At 42.4% G+C, this 19,437-nt stretch overlaps 1 protein-coding gene and 1 long non-coding RNA gene across 11 annotated transcripts in view; one reads left to right on the top strand and one right to left on the bottom strand.

Annotated features, from left to right (window-relative positions):
- Positions 1 to 1,323: 1,323 nt before the first annotated feature.
- LOC311589619 lies at positions 1,324 to 5,061 on the bottom strand. 2 transcript variants are annotated; one of them, XR_014776587.1, is made up of 6 exons: positions 4,442 to 5,061; positions 4,113 to 4,202; positions 3,910 to 3,950; positions 3,725 to 3,817; positions 3,466 to 3,498; positions 1,324 to 3,372 (listed from the first exon to the last, which is right to left on the bottom strand). It is a non-coding gene; the product is annotated as an uncharacterized lncRNA (long non-coding RNA). The 2 variants fall into 2 exon arrangements; XR_014776586.1 differs by having other exon boundaries at positions 1,324 to 3,817.
- A 70-nt stretch (positions 5,062 to 5,131) lies between these two features.
- The window catches only part of ANKRD42 (ankyrin repeat domain 42), a 46,872-nt gene continuing 32,566 nt past the window's right edge, over positions 5,132 to 19,437 (top strand). For 6 of the 9 annotated variants that reach the window (XM_084767969.1, XM_084767971.1, XM_084767970.1 and 3 more), the window contains exons 1-5: positions 5,132 to 6,144; positions 11,994 to 12,160; positions 13,830 to 13,937; positions 15,511 to 15,630; positions 17,358 to 17,493. In XM_084767969.1, coding sequence (XP_084624095.1) covers positions 5,562 to 6,144; positions 11,994 to 12,160; positions 13,830 to 13,937; positions 15,511 to 15,630; positions 17,358 to 17,493 — 1,114 coding nt within the window. In that variant the 5' untranslated portion in view covers positions 5,132 to 5,561. Of the gene's footprint in view, positions 6,145 to 11,993; positions 12,161 to 13,829; positions 13,938 to 15,510; positions 15,631 to 16,330; positions 16,462 to 17,357; positions 17,494 to 19,437 lie in introns of those variants that run through there. The other 3 variants (XM_084767972.1, XM_084767975.1, XM_084767974.1) reach the window with 3 other exon arrangements.

Genomic DNA, 19,437 nt, shown 5'->3' with positions numbered 1-19,437 from the left:
TCATGGGCATGCCTTTAATCCCAGTACTTGGGAGGCAGAGCCTGCATGATCTCTATGAATTGTCGTTCAGCCTGGTCTACAAAACAACTTAAGGGATACTACCAAAATAAAACCGAAAAACAAACTGGTGTAAGAAAGAATGAAGGGTAACATGAAAGGCATTACTGCTGAGATCTAGAATACTATTGTTTCTGGGATGACTAATGCTATTCTTATTTTGAGCTGACGAGTTTCTAATTCTCAATTTTCTCCTTGTACGAGGCCAAATGTGACCCAGGTTTCCAAATTTACCTATGCAGTCTTGTTCATCTAATAAGACCTCCCTGAGCTGACTTTTATGAAAAGCAACTATCCTAGAAATCACCAAAATTAGACTTTAGCTCCCAAAGATGGAAAATAAATATACCCTGGAGCTACAAAGTACCACAATCAAAACTAAAGTCTTAGAAGATGAACCATCTTCTGAATTAACAGTTTAAAGTTTTAGGGGCTAGAGAGATGGTTTAGCAGTTAAGAGCACTTGGTTTTCTTGCAAAGAACTTGGTTTCATATCCCAGAACCCTCAATGAGTGGATCACATCACCTGTAATTTAGGTTCCTAGGAGGTCTGATTCTTCTGGCCTGGGCAAACATGGGGTGCATACATATATACACATATGAGGCATTCCTACCTAAAATCCTTTTAAAAGATTATATTCTGCCTGCAGGCCAGAAGAGGGCACCAGATCTCATGGATAGTTGTGAGCCACCATGTGGCTGCTAGGAATTGAACTCAGGATCTTTGAAGAACAGACAGTGCTCTTAACCTCAGAGCTATCTCTCCAGCCCCCAAAAATCTTCTTAAAAAGTTGAAAAATTTGAGACCACATAAAAATTATTCAGGAAAACTTAAGGAGGCATTTAACTGCCTGCAAAGAGGAGATAAACTGACCAGGTGTGTTGTAATCCCAGGCAAGGAAGTTCACAAGTTATGGGCCAACCTAGGCTACATAGACCCTATCTCAGGGGCTGATACTACAGTAGTGGAGCATTTCCTCATGTATAAGGCCCTGGGTTTGAGCTGCAAAATTATAAAATGGACAAAGAGGAATTAAATGTTAGGATGCTATTGTCAAGAATGGCTTTCAATTTGCAGGCCAGTGAGATGATCTGGTAGGTAAGCCAAGTACCCCCTACTCCAGACAAGGGTTCTCTGTGTAGCCCTGGCTGCCCTGGACTCACTTTGTAGACCAGGCTGGCCTTGAACTCCAAAATCCACCTGCCTATGCCTCCCCAGTGCTGGGATTACAGGCATACACCACCAAGCTGAGATGACTGTCAAAGTCTTATGAGCTTAGTTTAATATCAAAGAATCATGAGCCAAAGAACTACCACAAATCATCCTCTGACTTCATGGGCACTGCGGCACGTATGACCCTCTCCACCCACAGAAATAATGTAGAATTAAGGAAGAACAGGTGGCTTCAATTCACCTATTTCTGTAACTCAAACAGGGTCAATTCCTTGAGGTAAGTAGTATATTCTTCAGCAAATGAATAAACCAAGAACCAAGTATTACCCATAGGATGTCCAAGGCAAAGGACACAGTAGATGGCATCTTTGAGGAGTGCATGGGCAGAACAGGGTGAAATAACATGGTCCTGACTACTTGGGAAATTAAAACAGGAAAAATCGAGCCTAGGAGTTTGGGCAAAATATTGTGACTGTTATTTTGGGGGAAAAAAGCTCATGGAGTACACGAGGACAAAGGAATAGAAACAACTGTCAAAACTCAATTTGCCCTGAGCTTGGCCAACTCTCTAGAATCATGCCTAGAGCTGACTTATGGGAGTTTAACTTGTTTTATATCATCTCACTTTAGAAAAAGAGGTAGGAGCTAGAGATGGCTCAGCAGTTAAGAGCACTGGCAACTCTTCTTGAGGACTCTGGTTTGAATCCCAGCATCAACAAGGCAGCTTACAACTGCACATCCAGACTCTAGGGTTACAGTGGTTTCCTCTGGCCTCTGAGGGCACCAGGAATGCTGTGATACACAGACCAACAAAAACAAAACAACAACAACCACAACAAAAACCCTATATATAAAATAAAAATTTAAAAAACCAATTAAAAACAAAACAGGTGTGGACAACTAACCATTAATAATTAGAGCTAGTTTCCTATCTGACAATTTCTATTTTCTGGAATGTTGATATGACCACTCAAGTATGAATCTGACTTACTTCAATTGAGAGACTGTCGACTTACCTTGAAATCCTATGCATCTGGTTTTTGTATCTTGATTTGTTTTATTAAAACTGTTTCGAGCTTATCACAAATGTTGCCTAGACCTCTGTGCTTTTTTTTTTTTTTTAAATGAGACAGGGTTTCTCTGTGTAGGCCTGGCTGTCCTGGAACTCACAGAGATTCTCCTGTCTCTGTCTCCCAAGTGCTTGGGATTAAAGGTGCCCGGCTCTACCTCTATTTTTTATATTTTCTTTTCTTTTTCTTTTTTCCAGACAGGGGTTCTCTGTGTAATAGCCCTGGCTGTCTTGGACTCGTTTTGTAGTCTAGGCTGGCCTTGAACTCACAGATCTGCCTGCATCTACATCATGAGTGCTGGGATTAAAGGCATGTGCCACCACACCTAGCTATATTTTTCATTCTTTAGTAAAAAAAAAGTTTGAGTTTGTATACATCATCTGAGAATGGAAGCTTATGTGTCACATGAGTGCAAAGGTCAGTGGACAACTTCCACTAGTCAGTTTTTCCCTACCATTATGTGGGTTTTCAGGGACCCTACTCAGGTCATCAAGCACTTTACAGGCTGAGTCATCTTGTTTCTGTGCACCATCTTATAAGTGCAGCAAAACTTAAGTCATTATTTTAAGGACTTTTTTACTCTAACTGTAAAGTATTAAATGACCACAGTACCTTTCTGAACACGGAGTTTAGAAGACTTTATATAATTACTGGTTCATAGGTAATGAATTTGATATTTAAAATTGTGAATTATGGTTATGTTAGCCTTATATTTGGCAAATATTCTGTCCTGCTTTTCCCCTGGTGATATTTGCCAAGGATAAATTACATGGCAATACTCTTTTATGATTAATATAGTTCTTGAGCCAATTTTCCAAATTATTAGTGCTGTCTATGTAAAATAATTTTTAAGGGACCCTTATGTAACATGTTCCCCTTGTTTTTAATACTGTTTTCTCTCCCAGATTTTCTGTGTTGTGTGTTCTATATAGCACAACCCAGAAATAGAGCCTCTACTATTTGAAGTAGCTATCTATAAGTACTATGTTAATCTGGAGTTAAGATATAGCAGGTTCCAAATCCCCAACTCCTACTAATGTCATCATGATCAAATGTGAACTGTTTCTTCATCTGTAAGAAATAAGCATAATAAAGATTAGGTCTGAAATTATTTGCAAATCAGTTTTGATAGGCATTGGTTCACATATATAAATAAGTAAATACCTGTTCCACAAAAAGATCTTAGTTGTCCCAATTCTAAAAAGAAAAAAAAAAAACAGAGACTGGAATGACTAATCCCCTATCCTGTTCTAACAGTAAACAAAACAAAACAAAAAACCCCTTTGTCCTCAGCCTGTCAGTTCACTCACCTGCCAGTAAGATCCACCCACACACTCCACAACACAAAAGCAACTGAGCAGCCATTGCCCTGCAGTAAATATCGTAGATTCCAGGAACACCCAGATGATGATAGAATGCTTACCTTCCAGAAGCTTCACCTTCCTGGGGTGGGGTGGAGTGGTGAGAACCAAATGTCAAGTAGCTGATTACTATGTGTGATTTGATCTAATAAAAGCTGCAGGAAATCAGGTTTGAGGGGAATGTTTGTGGGGGTGGGGTGGGGGAGGGGAGCAAGGATGTAGTAGGAATCCTAATGCAAGCACTTACCACTACTTACTGCGTGTCCCCAAGCAACTAATGCTGATGTTCTTTAAAAAAATACATAGAATAAAAAAGAATACTATCAACAAAGTTTTAGTAACAATAAGAAAACTCATACAAAGCACTGAATAAAACAGACTGATTATATAAACTCAAGTATATAAACTCAAGCCTATCTGTTTAAAAGGCTATGCTAAAGATCAATTTACCTCAAGAGAGAAGATATATGGCCAGGGATTTTCCAAATTTGTTCAGAGAACATAACCATGGAGTGGGCAGAGTAGTTTCTTGAGGGCAAACTACACATTTAATGACAGAGGAATTAAAGTGTGTTTTTTAGGATCCCAACTTATTACTCGACGAAAGAATGCATGATGCTAATGCAAACATACTATATCATACCCCGCCCCAACCCAAAAACCAAAACAAACAACAATAAAAAACCCAACCCAACTCCCCCCAGTAAAAAACCAAAAACCAAAACAAACAACAAAAAACCAAAAACCTGAGAAGTGCAAGCGATGTGGAAGACACTTACCAGTTTTTGTAATATCAGCGGGTAGCACTAGACGCATATATTCTCAAAAATAACCTGGAAGAATACATGATGAGCAACGCTGGAGAGAAAGATTTAGTTCAGTTAATAATGCTGCAGCAAAAAAAAAAAAAAAATTCATTTAAGGTAGAAGGACCGGAGAATCTTCTGACTAACGACTCTTGTTATTAGCACTTACCTGCTGTTTGACTTTAGCAAACAAATTGAGTATCAACCTGTGTAAGCTGAGGATCAAGCGAACATCAAAGAACCCGACACTAAGCACTCACTCGACAATGACAGGGACTGCACTTGCTACCACCCCCTTTAGGTATTCTTCTCTGTTTGAGAAGCCATAGGGTAAAAATAGATGTTTCAAACCAGCGCTGAAATAGAATACCAGTCTTCCCAAGGACGAAAAGGCCCCTCAGGCGCGGCACACAGGTCAGCTACGTGAACCTCAGTCCTGGGACGTCCATTTGGGGGCGAGATCCAGGACAGGGTGTTCCAGAGCCAGGCCTCGGTAGGCTCTTGTGAGACTGAGCAAACAAAAGAAAAACACATCAAAACCCACTCGGTACCAGCGTCGCGCGGCTTCCCACAGGCGATGCCTGGAAAAAGGTGAAAGGGAGGAAGTAGGAAGTGACGCCAGCATAAAGGATACGGAAGTGACCACACGCCGGAAGTGTACTTGTTTCCAAGGCGACGACTGGGCCACCACTCCCTTCAAGCTGCAGGAACTGAGACGCTGGACAACTACTCTGTGGAGAGGGTTCCCGCAGACGGCGACCGCCGCCACAGCCACCTGCGGGCACAGGAGGCCGACGTCTGCGGCCTCCGCGCCAGCCGCCGCGCAAGTGCGATCCGTATTCCGCACGGCTACCTCGGCGTCGGGACCAGGGGGAGGGGCGTGGAAGAGCAGGGATCCTATCGCCTCAACTCCAGAGAAAGAAACCTCGAAGAAGGGGACCGCCGCTCCTGGATCTCCTCCGGAAGAATAGGTGAAGACGGCGGCTTTTCCCGCCGCGACTCGAGAAGAACCGGCGAAGACCTAGGCTACCACCGCAGCGTCTCTCCGGAGAGCCCCAGGGGGTATGATGGCCACAGGCAGAGCAGCCCATGGATGGCTGTGAGGGGCAACAGCAGCCCACGCAGCACCAACGCGTGCCTAGGCGAAGTCGCTGGCCAGCATCCCCGCGACTCGAGGGGAGCTGTCAGCGAAGACGCCTGGGTGGGCGTCCCTGAAACCCGAGGGCCCCAGACCAGTGACTCCGGGGACCGAGGCAGTGACGACCGCGGCGGTTCTTGGGAAGGCGCAAGTATCGATGGCAGCCGCTGCCCCAGTCGTTCTTGGGGAGGCGTAAATGATGACCGGGGCTACGAGACCAATGACTCCTCCAGGGTGAGCATCAACGAAGACTCCAGTCGCCGCCTCAGTGGTTTCTGGGAGAGAGAAAGTGAAGAAGATTCTCACTTCAGGGACTCTTGGGAGAAAAGGGAGGACCGTGGGCCCCGCGTCAGCGACCAGGAGTCCAGTTGCTGCAGCAGCAGAGACCCATGCATGGGAGCAAGTGAAGACCGACGCAGCAGCAGGGGCCTGGATTCCACTCCCCCCCAGAGTCCAAGGCTGAGGGTAGAGGACCAAACCATGCCTGGTCTGGCCAGTTCAGGCCCCTCCAAGTCCTCGAGGGAGCCTGCAGACGCAAGTGAGTCTTTCCTTGTCGTTTGTCTCCACGTTTCCTACATCAGGGGCATCAGCCTGAGCCCCTGCTGACATTTTCGTTCTCTATTGTTAACTCTTCCTTTTCTCTTTATTTTCTCTTTATTCCAAAAGCTGCTCACCTGCCCCTATAGCCCCTTATTTGTGTTTTTCCTCCCCTCTATAGCTACATCACTTGTCTGTCGGACATCTTATTCAGATCAAACATCACTTGTTAAATATAATGGATCCCTGTTAAGTCCTTTTCTGCAGCATTTGATACTGTAGAAATGACAAATAAGATCTAACTTTCTAATATTCATTCTGTTGGAGTTCCCTTTGCCGGCTTCTTCTATTTCTTGATCTCTTTCTTTTTCTTGCTCCGTTTTGTGAGGGTGGGTGTTGTGTGACAAAACTTTTCCCGGGGAGACACAACACACATTTATTCACACCCCCCCCCCCCCGCAGATAGGAATCCCATTCACCCGAGGTAGGGTTCTCACTGACAGACCAAAAACTGGGACACCTGGAGCGCATTGAACAGCCAGCTAGCAGGCAGCTCAACAGGTTGGAGACTGTCTTTTCCAGATGCCTCAGTTGGTCTAAACCTCTTCCCAGCAGCTGCTCTTGGAGTCTTTGCAGCTTCTTTCCTCTCAGAGTCATTTCCCTGCCCCCCTACCCCCCAGTTCAGGTTGTCTAAGAATGTTCTTTGCAGCTCAGCTTCCTTAGGTCTGAGAGGTCCTTTCAGCTTTTATTGTTTACTCGGGCAGGGAGAGGGCCTAGTGAAACGGGTCAGTTTCAGAGACTTCCTAAAGCTGTTTTGAGTGCTTTACCTTCCTGCTTGAGGAGCTTCCTGAAGGATGGAGGCCTCCAATCCTTGGAGGAGACTGTGACACAACCATTCACTCCTCCCTCCAGCTCTCACATTCTCCCCTCTCCTCTTTTCCCGATGATCCCTGAGCCTTGGAAGGGGTAACTGTAGATGGCTAGCAATGCTTAAGAAATGGACCACCATGCCAGAATAACAGTTGCCTTGTTCAGGAGCTTTCCCATTGGTTATGAGTTAAGGCTGACACCAGTGATCTCTGAGTGCAGAACCTCAGGTTTTGTCCTGGCTTCCAGTACCAGGCGTGAATTCCCTCTTGTGGAGTGGAAGGCTATTGATCTCAGTCACTTTTGCACAAGCCTCTGTAGCCCTGGCTGTCCTGGAGCTAGCTCTGTAGGCCAGGCTGGCCTTGAACACATAATCCACCTGCAGTGCAGTATTTTAACATATGGCAACGTTGGTGACAGCTCTCCACTAGCAGCCTGCATGGCCTCCTCTGGCACTATAAAAGCCAACCAGGGTGAGAGATTGCAGTTCTGTCCAAGTTTAATTTCTCCATGTCCTACAGTCAAGGCATGTACATGCAAATGTCTTTAGCAATAGGGTCTTATCGTCTAGTTCTGGCATACAATCAGCAGCAATATCCTTTATGGTTTGTGGGGGGCCTCAGGGACCTTCAGCTTACTAGGAGGTATTTCACCCCTGGTTCTGGGAATTTTATTTAATAACCTGATGGCTTCTGGAAGTGTTCTTTTCACCCATGTAGGGTATACCTTTTAGATTTAAAGTCTGTAGCTATTGTTTTAACAACCCATTTTAAAAAATTAACCTAGCCCCAGTAAGGTAGGTGAAAGTACTGTTATACCTGGTTGTCTGTCCAATAGCTTTCTAACTGTATAAAACACTCAGTTAGCGGTCTGTCTGGATAACAGAACCTTTCCAGGGGATGAGCAGGACAAGGCAACCACCATCCCATAACAAAGATAACCTTGGTGGAGCACTTTAATGTTTGTTGTCATCTGTTCTCAGCAAGTGTCATATGATCCCAGAAATTCACAACCAAGAAGATACTAAATTCAAACATAAGCTCAAATCCAGCATGGAAAGACCCCATTGCTTGTACTCGTTGAACAATATTTGGTAGAGCAGCGTAGATAGTATGTCCCACTCATTCTCTAGGAACAATCTGGCTTTTTTATAGGCCATATTAGACTGTTGAAAGAGTTCAGAGCCAGATGAATAATTTCTACCCTTTCTAATTTTCTAATGATTTTTTAAACTTTATTATAACTCCTAAGCCAGTCTATATTTTCCATTTTGCCTGACCACACATGACTGTGCACTCTTAGGCAAAACTCCCCCAAAGTGGTATACAGCGTATGACCTAGCAATATATCCATCCACCTGCAGAATGTTTTCTTACAGTGGAGAAATACACACTGTGTAACTACCCACCCCAAGAACCAGCTTAATCCCTTTTTATCCGTGTTGCCTTATCACCATACCCATCTCCTGTTGCCCACTGTCCCTGGTACTTTTGGAAGCTGCCACAAATTAATGTACACTGAACTCCAGTATCCACCAAAGTCCAAGTTAGTGGGGCATCAATAAATCCATAACTCTACATGAGGCCTCTGGTTGCTATGTATGACCCTCACTAGGCTACCACATCAAAGGAGTGGCTTGGGACACTTTCTTTTTCCATAAGTGGTGCTGTTGGGACTGCCTGTACCTCCCTGTCTTTTTTTTTTTTAACCCTTTGGTGAACTTTCAAAGACTCACAAGTACAGAAAGTTGACTTGTTATCAGTTATTTTCCCTAGGAACTCCTGTTTGACACAAATCTAGCTACAGTTGTCTTTGGGTGGTTCAGATAGGACTCATTGCCTGTTTATTTTTCTCACCTCCTACCATGTACTTAGTCGTATGAACACAATTCATATGATGGTCTAGATCACCAGGTGCCAAAGCCTTTCCTACTTCTTTTTTTTTTTTAATAATTCATTTAATTTTATTTTATGTGCATTGGTGTGGGGGTGTCAGAGCCATTGGAACTGGAATTACAGACAATTGTGAGCTGCCATGTGGTTGCTGGGAATTGAACCCAGATCCTTTGGAAGAGCAGACAGTGCTCTTAACCTCTGAGCCATCTCTCCAGCCCCCAACTTCTCCTACTTCTTAAAGATTCTGTCCAACCACAGGGCTCAGCAAAGCCACTAAGACCCAATACCAATCTTGAGGTCCCCATTAAATTATTTTCCCCTTAATTTTCCTGTGAAAAGTTCTGTCTGGCCCAGTGGATTGAGGACCATTCATAGCTTCTCTTATTCCTGTCCCTCCTCTGTTGCTTTTGATTCTGGGGACATTTATGGGGCCTTTAGATGGAGATCACCAAGTGTTATTAACGGCTTTGGTAAGCCAGCGCGTTAGGGCTGACTTCCTTCATACTGTCTCGGGCTATGCATCCTCTGCCTTAAGAAGGGGTAGGTAGTTTATATTCTTCAGTTTTTCTTCCTCCACAACAGTCAGACCAATCCCATTTACTCCCATGTTCCCACAACCTCACAAGCCAGGCTGTGACAGGCTCTTTCGTTGCTTAGGAGCCTTCCCCAATTCCAGCAGTTCAGGCACTGAATATTCTGTTTACCATAGTCTCCTGCACAGGACCATCATCAGGGTGGATCATAGATTTTCCCTTTATTCTGTTAAAGGTCAGACCTGTGGGATACCTTCTGTTGCTTGTACTACCTTTTCCTCACTCCTGAAATCTCATGGGTTCTAAGTTTGTCAATCCCAAGAAGGGCGTGTGAGCATGGATCTAACTTGTACTCTTTTCCTTCTTTTTTCTTACGGTTTTGACCCCTAAACCCTAGGAAGCATCAAGTCAAGACTTGCACCTTGTTCTCTTGTTTATTTATTTTACTTGCCAGTCAGAGACTAATATGGGCTAAGATGGTAGCTGCATCTCCCTCGTTTATATTGCTCCTTTACAGAAACAAGCTCCTGCCTGGATGCTACCTCAGAAGCATTTCTAACTACACACAACAGAGGCCAGGCAACTTCTGCTGCTGCTTGCCAACACTCTTGACCCTTGTGTGTTAATCTCAAAGACTGCAAACTTTTCTCTAAGCTTTTAACTGCTTTTAGAGCATCTCTGTGTCCCTCATCAAGCAGGCTTGCTACCACATACTGCATAGACAAACACTGCAGTCCTGGGATTCTTCCCACAGACACTGCTAATCTTGATGGTTCAGCCTCAGCTGCATATAACCGCTGTGGTAGCACAAAGGCACAGTAACATATGCCATAAAGGAAAGGACAGTTCTATTGGAATTTCCTCCATAGATGTTCACCCCTCAAGCTTCTCAGCCTTAGTTGCATGCCATGGTACCCATGGCCAGGGCCATGCACTCACTCTTTTTCAACTCATCTTTGGTTCTGTTGTATCCCTGTTTCGGTATCAATTGTTTGCAGCTTGGGCTCCTTGTTGTCTGAGAAGGACTTCTTTTCATGGTGGATCGTGAGTGGGACATAAAAGTTGAAATAAACCCTTTCCTTCCCGAGCTGCTTTTGCTTCTGGTATTTTATCACAATAATAGGAATCCTAACCATGATACAGCCAGGACAAGTCATCAGATTATCATTCAAGGGCTTCTAGCAGTTTCTAGCAGTATTTGTAAGCTGAACTTACTCTATTTCTCTGTATATGCTGTCTCTAGATTCAGGGTGTCAGTTTGCCTTGAGACTTCTAAGTGTCTGATAGGACCGAGAAACTTTCTCTCTCTCTCTCTCTCTCTCTCTCTCTCTCTCTCTCTCTCTCTCTCTCTCCCTCTCTCTCTCTCTCTCTCTCTCTCTCTCTCTCTCTCTCCCTCCCTCCCTCCCTCTCCCTCTCTGTCCCTCTCCTTCAGTTCCCTCTCTCTCTCTCTCTCTCTCTCTCCCCCTCCCCCTCTCCCCCTTCATTCCCTTTTTCCTTCCTTCACACTTTCTTATATTATTTTATGTATACATGTGCTTTCCCTGCATGCATGTATGTGAACCACACGCACACTTGATGTCATGGAGGCTAGAAGAATTGCCTGGAGTTAGAAGTACAGACGGCTGTGAGCCACCACGCAGGTCCTGGAAACTGAACCTGCGTCCTCTCGAAGAGCAGTCAGTGCTCTTAACCACTGTGCCATCTCTCCAGTCTCTCTTTGTTCCTCTCTCTCTCTCTCTCTCTCTCTCTCTCTCTCTCTCTCTCTTTGGAAATAGGGTCTCACTATCTTGACTGGTTTGGAACTTAACATACAGACCAAGCTGGCCTCAAACAGAAATCTGCCTGTCTTTGTCTCCCAAGTGTTGGGATTAAAGGCATACACCAACATGGCTGGCAATTATTAATTTTTGATATATTCAGTTCCTTTGTTGGAAGGAACATGTTATGTATCAGAACTATAGCCTAAGATCTGATTAAGATATACTTAGTTAGCCGAGTGTGGTGGTGCAAACCTTTAATCCCAGCACTCAGGGAGGCAGAGGCAGGTGGATCAATGTGAGTTCGATGTCAGCCTGGTCTACAAAGTGAGCCCAGGGCAGCGAGGGTTATACAGAGAAACCCTGTTTCGAAAAACAAAAACAAAAACAAAAAACAACCCTCCTCCCAAAAAAGTTATACTTAGTTGGTTTCAATTTTTAGTTTCTATAACCAGTGCTTAGTGAATATTCTATACAATAATCCCAATACATTCTATTGGGAATGTGTGCCAGGCCAATGGCATTTCTCATGTTTCAAGGTCATATGTTTATATTATCTATTATCTTTCTCTAGTCACAAAACTATATTAACTGTACTGAGCACATACACACAAACTTTTTTTCTGTTAACACGGTTATTTGTGTGATTTGTTCTTTGTTTTAGACTAATCTACTTCAGCGAGGTCTAAATTTTGTAATAAATTATTCAGAAAGGTAAAGTGATGTGATTTCTCTGGTTCATTGCTGTAGTCCTTTTTCACAGTTCTGTAATATATTTGAAGAAATTTGCTTTTTCAACAGGTTCAAGGAAGAGGGTGCATTTTGGTAGCATACATGATGCGGTACGGGCTGGAGATGTCAAGCAGCTTTCGGACATAGTGGATCGTGGAGCCAACCTTAATGAAGTGGATGCTCTCCATCAGTTTACTCCTTTACATTGGGCAGCACATTCTGGAAGTTTAGAGGTAAGAATCTATAGCTACTATTAAATGAAAACAAATTGACAATGATAATTTTATAAATTTAGCATACAGTGATAAGACTTCATGCTTGGCACTTAAAATAATCTTCTTTTGAATTCCATTTGTTAATTGAGTGCTTTTTAGTGGAGCTTCCCAACAATCATCCCAGACTTAGTGTTGTAAAGTAACCATTTTTAATGCTCATGAGTGAACCAAGAAGTTGAATTGCAGTGACAGCTTGTCTTTGCTCTTTAATGTCTGGGGTTTAGGCAGAAGGTTCAAAGACTACAGCTGGGGATCTAGCTCAATGGTAGAGTATATGCCCAGTGTACATGAGGCAGTTGGTTGCCATCTCCAGTACCGAAATAGATACCAAATAGTACAAAAATATCTTCTGAAGCCTCATTTACTCAGGTAGCTAGTGGATATAGACTGAGCACTTTATTTCCAAGTAGATATTTTGGAAATCTCTGATGGGGCTAGTTTGTGCTTCTTTACAATACAGTGACTAGGTTATAAGGACAAGCAGAGAGGCTAACTTGTAAGGATAACATAAGAAGCTACTCTCATGTTTTGCATAAAGTTTAAAGTCCCAAAAAGCACCTCTTAGGTGTCATTTCTCTCCAGAAAGTTGAATGTTATACAGGTTTGGCGTTTATCAGATTCATTTATGTTTTAAGCATTTACTGCACCTTATATTATTCTTTTGACTGATATTATACAGATACCACATTTTAAAAAAGATTTATTCATTTTATATATATGAGTAGTCTATTTGCATGTACACCTGTGGGCCAGAAGAGGGCCGTCAGATCACATTATAGATAGTTGTCAGCCACCATGTGGTTGCTGGGAATTGAACTTAGGATCTCTGAAAGAGCAGACAGTAATCTTAACCGCTGAGCCATCTCTCCAGCCCCCAGGTACCTGATTAAAAAATGTTTAGTATGTATACAATGCTTTGCCTGTACGTATGCCTGTAGGCCAGAGGAGGGCACCGGATCTCATTATAGATGGTTGTGAGCCACCATGTGGGTGCTGGAAATTGAACTCAGGATCTCTGGAAGAGCAGCCAGTGCTGTGTGTATCATTCCTCCACTTGTTTCATTTATTCAACATTTGAGTTTAAGCCATGTAGTTTCATATATGTGCTCTAGATTTGCTTCAGTCTTATGATAATAGTTTATTCTTAGAATAATATAATATTGAATATATTCATTTTCCAGAATACTGAGTTGGTTTTAACTTTTAGTTTGTACAATCAATGCTGAGTGAATATTTTATTCAGATCTTCTTCTTGGGATGTAGAAAAGGGCAGCTAATTTCTTTCTTTCTTTTTCTCTTTTAGGTTTTTTGAGACAGTGTTTCTCTGTATCCCTGGCTGTCCTGGACTTGCTTTGTAGACCAGGCTGTCCTGGAACTCACGGAGACTCACGTGCCTCTGCCTCTCTGAGTGCTGGGGTTAAAGGCATGCGCCTGCACGCCCAGCTTGCTTTCTCTTATTTACCCAAGAGTAAAGCCAAATGTTGGTTGCTATGCTACAGTGTTTGTGCTTTTGATTTTCTTACACTGGGCTTACACTCATCTATGTTGTTTCTCATGGGAATATCATAGTAACAGACTAAATTTAAAAGCTATAAAAATGCTAAAACCATCTGGTTTATTCTCTTAGTGCCTTCATTGGCTACTCTGGCATGGTGCTGATACCACACAGGGAACTGCCAGAGGATGGACAGCGGCTCACATAGCTGCAATCCGGGGCCAGGATGCCTGTATGCAGGTAATGATTTTTCTTACTGTTTTTTTTTTTTCAATTTAGTGAGTTCAGTTACTTCACTGTAGCTCTGTTGGGACGGATATTGCCATTACTAAACTTGATCCAATTCTTGCAGTTATATCCTATAAAGAAGGATTGAAAATACCAGCTATCCACATAAATGACTTGTAATTAGAGATTCTTTTTTTCATTTTTATTATGTTTCTTTTTTAACATATACATTATTACACATGAATAAAATAAACTGCATATAGCAGGAAGAGCCACAAGACAATCAGGAATTATATAAATGTTACATTCATAGTGATTTGGCTGTTTGTATATAGCAAACTTGAAGTAAACATCTTTCCTATCTTGTTGGGTCTAAATTTCTGAATGAAAATCAATATCTATCTTATCTCATCCTTAACTTAAAACTGGACACCCTAAATCTGTTAGAAGAAAAGGTGGAAAAGAGCCTTGAACTAATTGGAGATTCTTTAATCTCCAAAGTAGTTGGGTTGTTTTGAGTGATGTCACAGTTATGTCTGGAGTATCTTCGTTGTAGCTTGTTGTGCTCAAAGTTATGGGTGTTAGCTGAAGAAGGTAAGCAATGAGAACAAAGAGAAAATACAATAGTAACTCTAGGGTAGTTACTTACCAAGTCTTACCACTGCGTGCCTCCTAACAAGCATTAGATCACTCCATGGGCCTTGATTCTCATTTTCTGCCCCGTCGTGATCTCTTCCTTCTTAGAATTTATTTTTTATTTTTTATTTTTTTGGGTTTTTCGAGACATGGTCTCTCTGTGTTAGCCATGGCTGTCCTGGACTCGCTTTGTAGACCAGGCTGGCCTCGAACTCACAGCGATCCACCTGCCTCTGCCTCCTGAGTGCTGGGATTAAAGTGTGCACCAATGTGCCTGGCCTGAAGTGAGTCTTAAAGTTTGATAGTGTTAGTCCTCCAACTTTGTTCTCCTTTAGTGCTGTCGTGGCTAGCCTAGGTTTTTTGCTTCTTTATAAACTTTAGAATCCATTTATTGATATCCATAAAATACATCACCAGGTTTCAATGGTGACTGATAGACTGGTGAAATAAATTGTTTGTCTGGTACACTGGGAGAAATCCTACAGTCCATGACCTATATGGAAATTGGTCCTTTGGAGAGTTCATCTTCTAGTGAGGCTTTACTCAGAGCTTAGCCACTACCTCCCACCACTCTGCCTCCGAGCCCTGTGCTCTTGGCATTCCCCAGGCCCCATGCTATCTTAGGTCTGTGCCTTCCCCCAGATGCCCCCAGCCTTACGGCATCTTTGTCCCAGCTCAGGCACCAGCAGCCCCAGGCTGAGTTAGGTGCTCTAAGATCACCCTTCCATGTTTTATCTTGATGTGTGGTAGAATAATAAGCACGAAACTAATTGATTTCTCCTAGACTGTGCGCCTCTAGCTGGCAGGGCGGCTCATCTCTGCTCTCCACTGGTGCTCAATAAATTGAATTAGTCTGAAAAAAAAAAGACTTCCTTACATTTACTCTGTGTCTGCGTTCACAGTTTAACATCTGTACTCATGCATGCTTTCCCCATTTCTCTATTTCTAGGCTCTTATAATCAATGGAGCGAACCTGGCGGCTCAAGATGACCGTGGATGCACCCCAGTACACCTCGCTGCCACTCACGGACACTCTTTTACCTTACAGATAATGCTGCGAAGTGGAGTGGTGAGGGACTCCTCCTGATTAGTGGCAGTGGGTGGTCATGTGGCTGGACTAGCATTTGCTGGTTGGTTATCTCTTCCTGACTTTTAAAGTCCTTTCTGTGACTTTGGGGAAGTGATTTTTTTTCCTTTAGCTTTCCTATCTTTAAACGTGGATGCAGGAATTGAGACAAAGCTCCCCTTGCCTCTCCCCAAAATGGGTGGTAATACAAAATGTTTCAGAGGTTCTGTGTTTGGCTGCTGGTTCAGAGCTTAACTGAGAAGACTCTGAAGCTTTTAAACAAAAATTCTCCAGGTAATTATGTTTTTATGAATTTGTGTTTATCTGCATAATGCTTCAAAATACCTCTCTATTTCATATACCAGGTTAGGAGGTGATGTATTTCTCCAGGATTTTAGTTTAATGTTTGTTTATCTAAAAAATATTTTAAAACTATGTGTACATGTGTGGGCGTATGTACACAGGGAGACAGGTGCCTGCAGAGGCCAGGGCTTCAGATTGTCCCTGGAACAGCTACAGGCTAATATTAGCCATCTGATGTGGGTGCTCAGAATCAAACTCGGCTCCTCTGTTTGCTTAATTTTAGCTGAGCCACCTCCCCAGCTCCCTAATATATATTTTGATAATACTCAGTGGCTATATAACTTTTTAAGGAATAGAACTTCTACTAGGTATGATGGCTCATGCCTATAGTCTCAGCATTTGAGAAGTCGAGACAAGAGAATTGTAAATTTGAGGCTACAATGGGAGACCTTGTCTCAGCCCCACCCCCCATGTCCAATATACACAGAGAAGTGTGGGGAGAAATATACTACAAATATGGAAGACATAATGGTAAGAGTCTTTCCTTTCTTTCTTTTTTTCTTTTCTTTTCTTTTCTTTTGAAGACAGGGTTTCTCAGTGTAGCCTTGGCTGTCCTGGACTTGCTTTGTAGACCAGGCTGGCCTCGAACTCACAGAGATCTGCTTACCTTTGCCTCTTCAAGTACTGGGATTACAGGTGTGTACCACCATTCCCAGCTTGGTAAGAGTCTTTTCTAAGAAGTAAAAACATTAAACATTTTTTTCTCTCGATTACTTTTTTATTTAAACCCATCCCCATCCTTTTTATTTTATAGGTCAAAACAATGAAACAATTACTTAAATTTCTTTTAAATGTTGTTTTGGAACCTGGCATGGCGTCACAAGCCTCCAATCCCAGTACTCAGGAGGCAGAGGCAGGCAGATCTCGAGGCCAGCCTGGTCTACGAAGAGTCCAGGACAGCCAGGACTATTATACAGAGAGACCTTGTTTCAAAAAGCCAAACCAAACAACCCAACAAAACATTGTTTTGTATGACCTTTGTTTGTTTTTGTGTTGTTTTTTGTTTTTGGAGACAGGGTTTCTCTGTGTTGTTCTGGCTGGCCTGGAACTCTCTTTGTAGACTAGGCTGGTCTCGAACTCAGAGATCCACGTGCCTCTGCCTGCCTATGCTGGGATTAAAGGTGTGTGCCACCATACCTGGCAGTAGTTTTTAAAAAGACTTTTATAACAGTTCACTGAAAAACCTCATTTTTCCTGTGTTCAGATCAGTGGGTGCAGTAATTTTTTTTATTATATTAAATGTTTGCTGTGTGATTTTATGAATAGCTTCTAATTTTTAATTCCAGAATTAAACGTCTAGATTTACTGTTTTCCTTACAAATGATAAGAAACAGTTCATTCTGAAACTGAGTGAATTTCACCTCTAGGATCCTAGTGTGACTGACAAGAGAGAGTGGAGACCTGTGCATTATGCAGCTTTTCATGGTCGGCTTGGCTGTTTGCAACTTCTTGTTAAATGGGGATGCAGCCTAGAAGATGTGGACTGCAACGGAAACCTCCCGGGTAGTGAACAAAGCAAATATTTTAGTTTTTAATGATAAAATATTGAAATACTTGATCATATTTAAGAAATGTAAACTGTCCCAGCATTCCATAATTTCCTCACAGGCCCAAAATAGCAGATAAGCTGATGTGAACTATTTACTATGTGAATACGATGCTGTGTTATATACACGCCATGATTTTTTTATAGAGCTATCTTTATCAGCAGTAGAGAAATTGGTTCCTCCTTTTCCTCTGCCTCTTCTTCCTTCCTCAGTGGGATGCAGCTGAGGCCTTCCTTGTGCAAGTTCAGCGGGTGGGCACTGGGCTGTGTCCCTGGGGTTAGTGCCTGTTTCTTTTCTTTTTCTTATTTTTAAATTCCTACCTTTATGCCACACAGACAAGTATTTTACTGTTTAGGTTTATAGAGGATATACCTGTATATGAGCTGGTTTCTTATTGCAGTTTAGGTTTAATTTGAAATAAACTGGCTAGTTGACACATAGGTTCTAAACACTCTACCTTCTTTATGAAGTGGTATTGAAATTCAGATGACAGATCACAGTGAGATTGGAGTCTTGAAAGCTGCAGAGATGGCTCAGTGATTAAAATAATTTATTGCTCTCCTGTTCTTCCAGAGGCTCTTATTTATTTATTTATTATCTTACTTTAATTCCCAGCACCCACATCAGGTGGTTCACAACTGCCTGTAACTCCAACTTCAGGAGATCTGACACCCTCTTCTGGACTTTCTGAGGTCACCTGCACTTACTGCGTGCGCGTGCGCTCTCTCTCTCTCTCTCTCTCTCTCTCTCTCTCTCTCTCACACACACACACACACACACACACACACTTAAAAGATATCCTTGAAGTATATATTAAAGAAATCTTAAGCTCCTATGAAGGGAAAATTTAGGTAGATAATAGGAATGGGTCTGATTCAACTGCTTTGCTGTTTAGAATATCTGTAGATCCCCGTGGATCCTTGTTCACTGTGCTTTGCTGGATGCTGTAGTCTACCTCCCTGTCTGTCTTCTGTACCTTTACACTTACTATCTCGGATAGCTGGCTTTCTTTCTGAAGTTCACTTTTAGCATTCTTTTTATGAAGATTGTTGGTTGGTATGAATACATTTTTTATGATTACATTTTTTAAATATATGGAAGTAATTTGCTTTCATCCTTTTTAAGTTTAATCTTTTGTTCAATTAAATCTCCTCAGTCTCTCTCTCTCTCTCTCTCTCTCTCTCTCTCTCTCTCTCTCTCTCTCTCTCTCTCTCTCTGTGTGTGTGTGTGTTACTCAGGATTGAGTTCAGAGCCTAGCATATAATCTTTACTACTGAGATACATCCCAAACCCCTAAATAAAATTTTAAAGTATAAAAAAATTAAAGTATAATGTGCATATAGAAAAGCTCCCAATTCTATGCATATGCCATTGAATTTTCATACATGAATGCATCTCTGTAACCATTAAGACAAACTAATACCTGTTATGTGGAGCCAGAGACGTCTTTATATACCTTCCATAATTAATCTTTGTCTTCTGGCTTATAAATCAGCCCCTCTAGTTTTGAACTGTATGGGATAAAATAATGTATTAGTGTTTGGAGTGCCTGGCTTGTATTTGTTTTCCAAAGTAGGTGCCATAGTCCTATTTAAGAGTTCCTTGTGCAGCCAGGTGTAGTGGTGCATGCCTCCAGTCCCAGCACTTGAAAGGTAAAAGAGGATCAAGAGTTGGAAACTGTCATGGGGTGAATAGTGAGGTCAAGGCCGGCCTGGGCTGTACAGGGAATTTCCCTCATATGCAGAGTTTAGACTAAAGTGAATATAGAGTTCAATATGTAACGACAACGTAAAACAACTATAGGGACTGGAGACGTAGCTCAGCATTTGACAGCACTTACTGCTCTTGCAGAGGACCTGAGTTTAGATCCCAGCACCCATGTTGAGTACCTCCAGCTGGC

The sequence above is a fragment of the Acomys minous genome (assembly GCF_964271855.1).
Source record: "Acomys minous genome assembly, chromosome: 2".
NCBI lineage: Eukaryota > Metazoa > Chordata > Mammalia > Rodentia > Muridae > Acomys > Acomys minous.
This window is presented reverse-complemented; position numbering and strand designations above follow the sequence as displayed.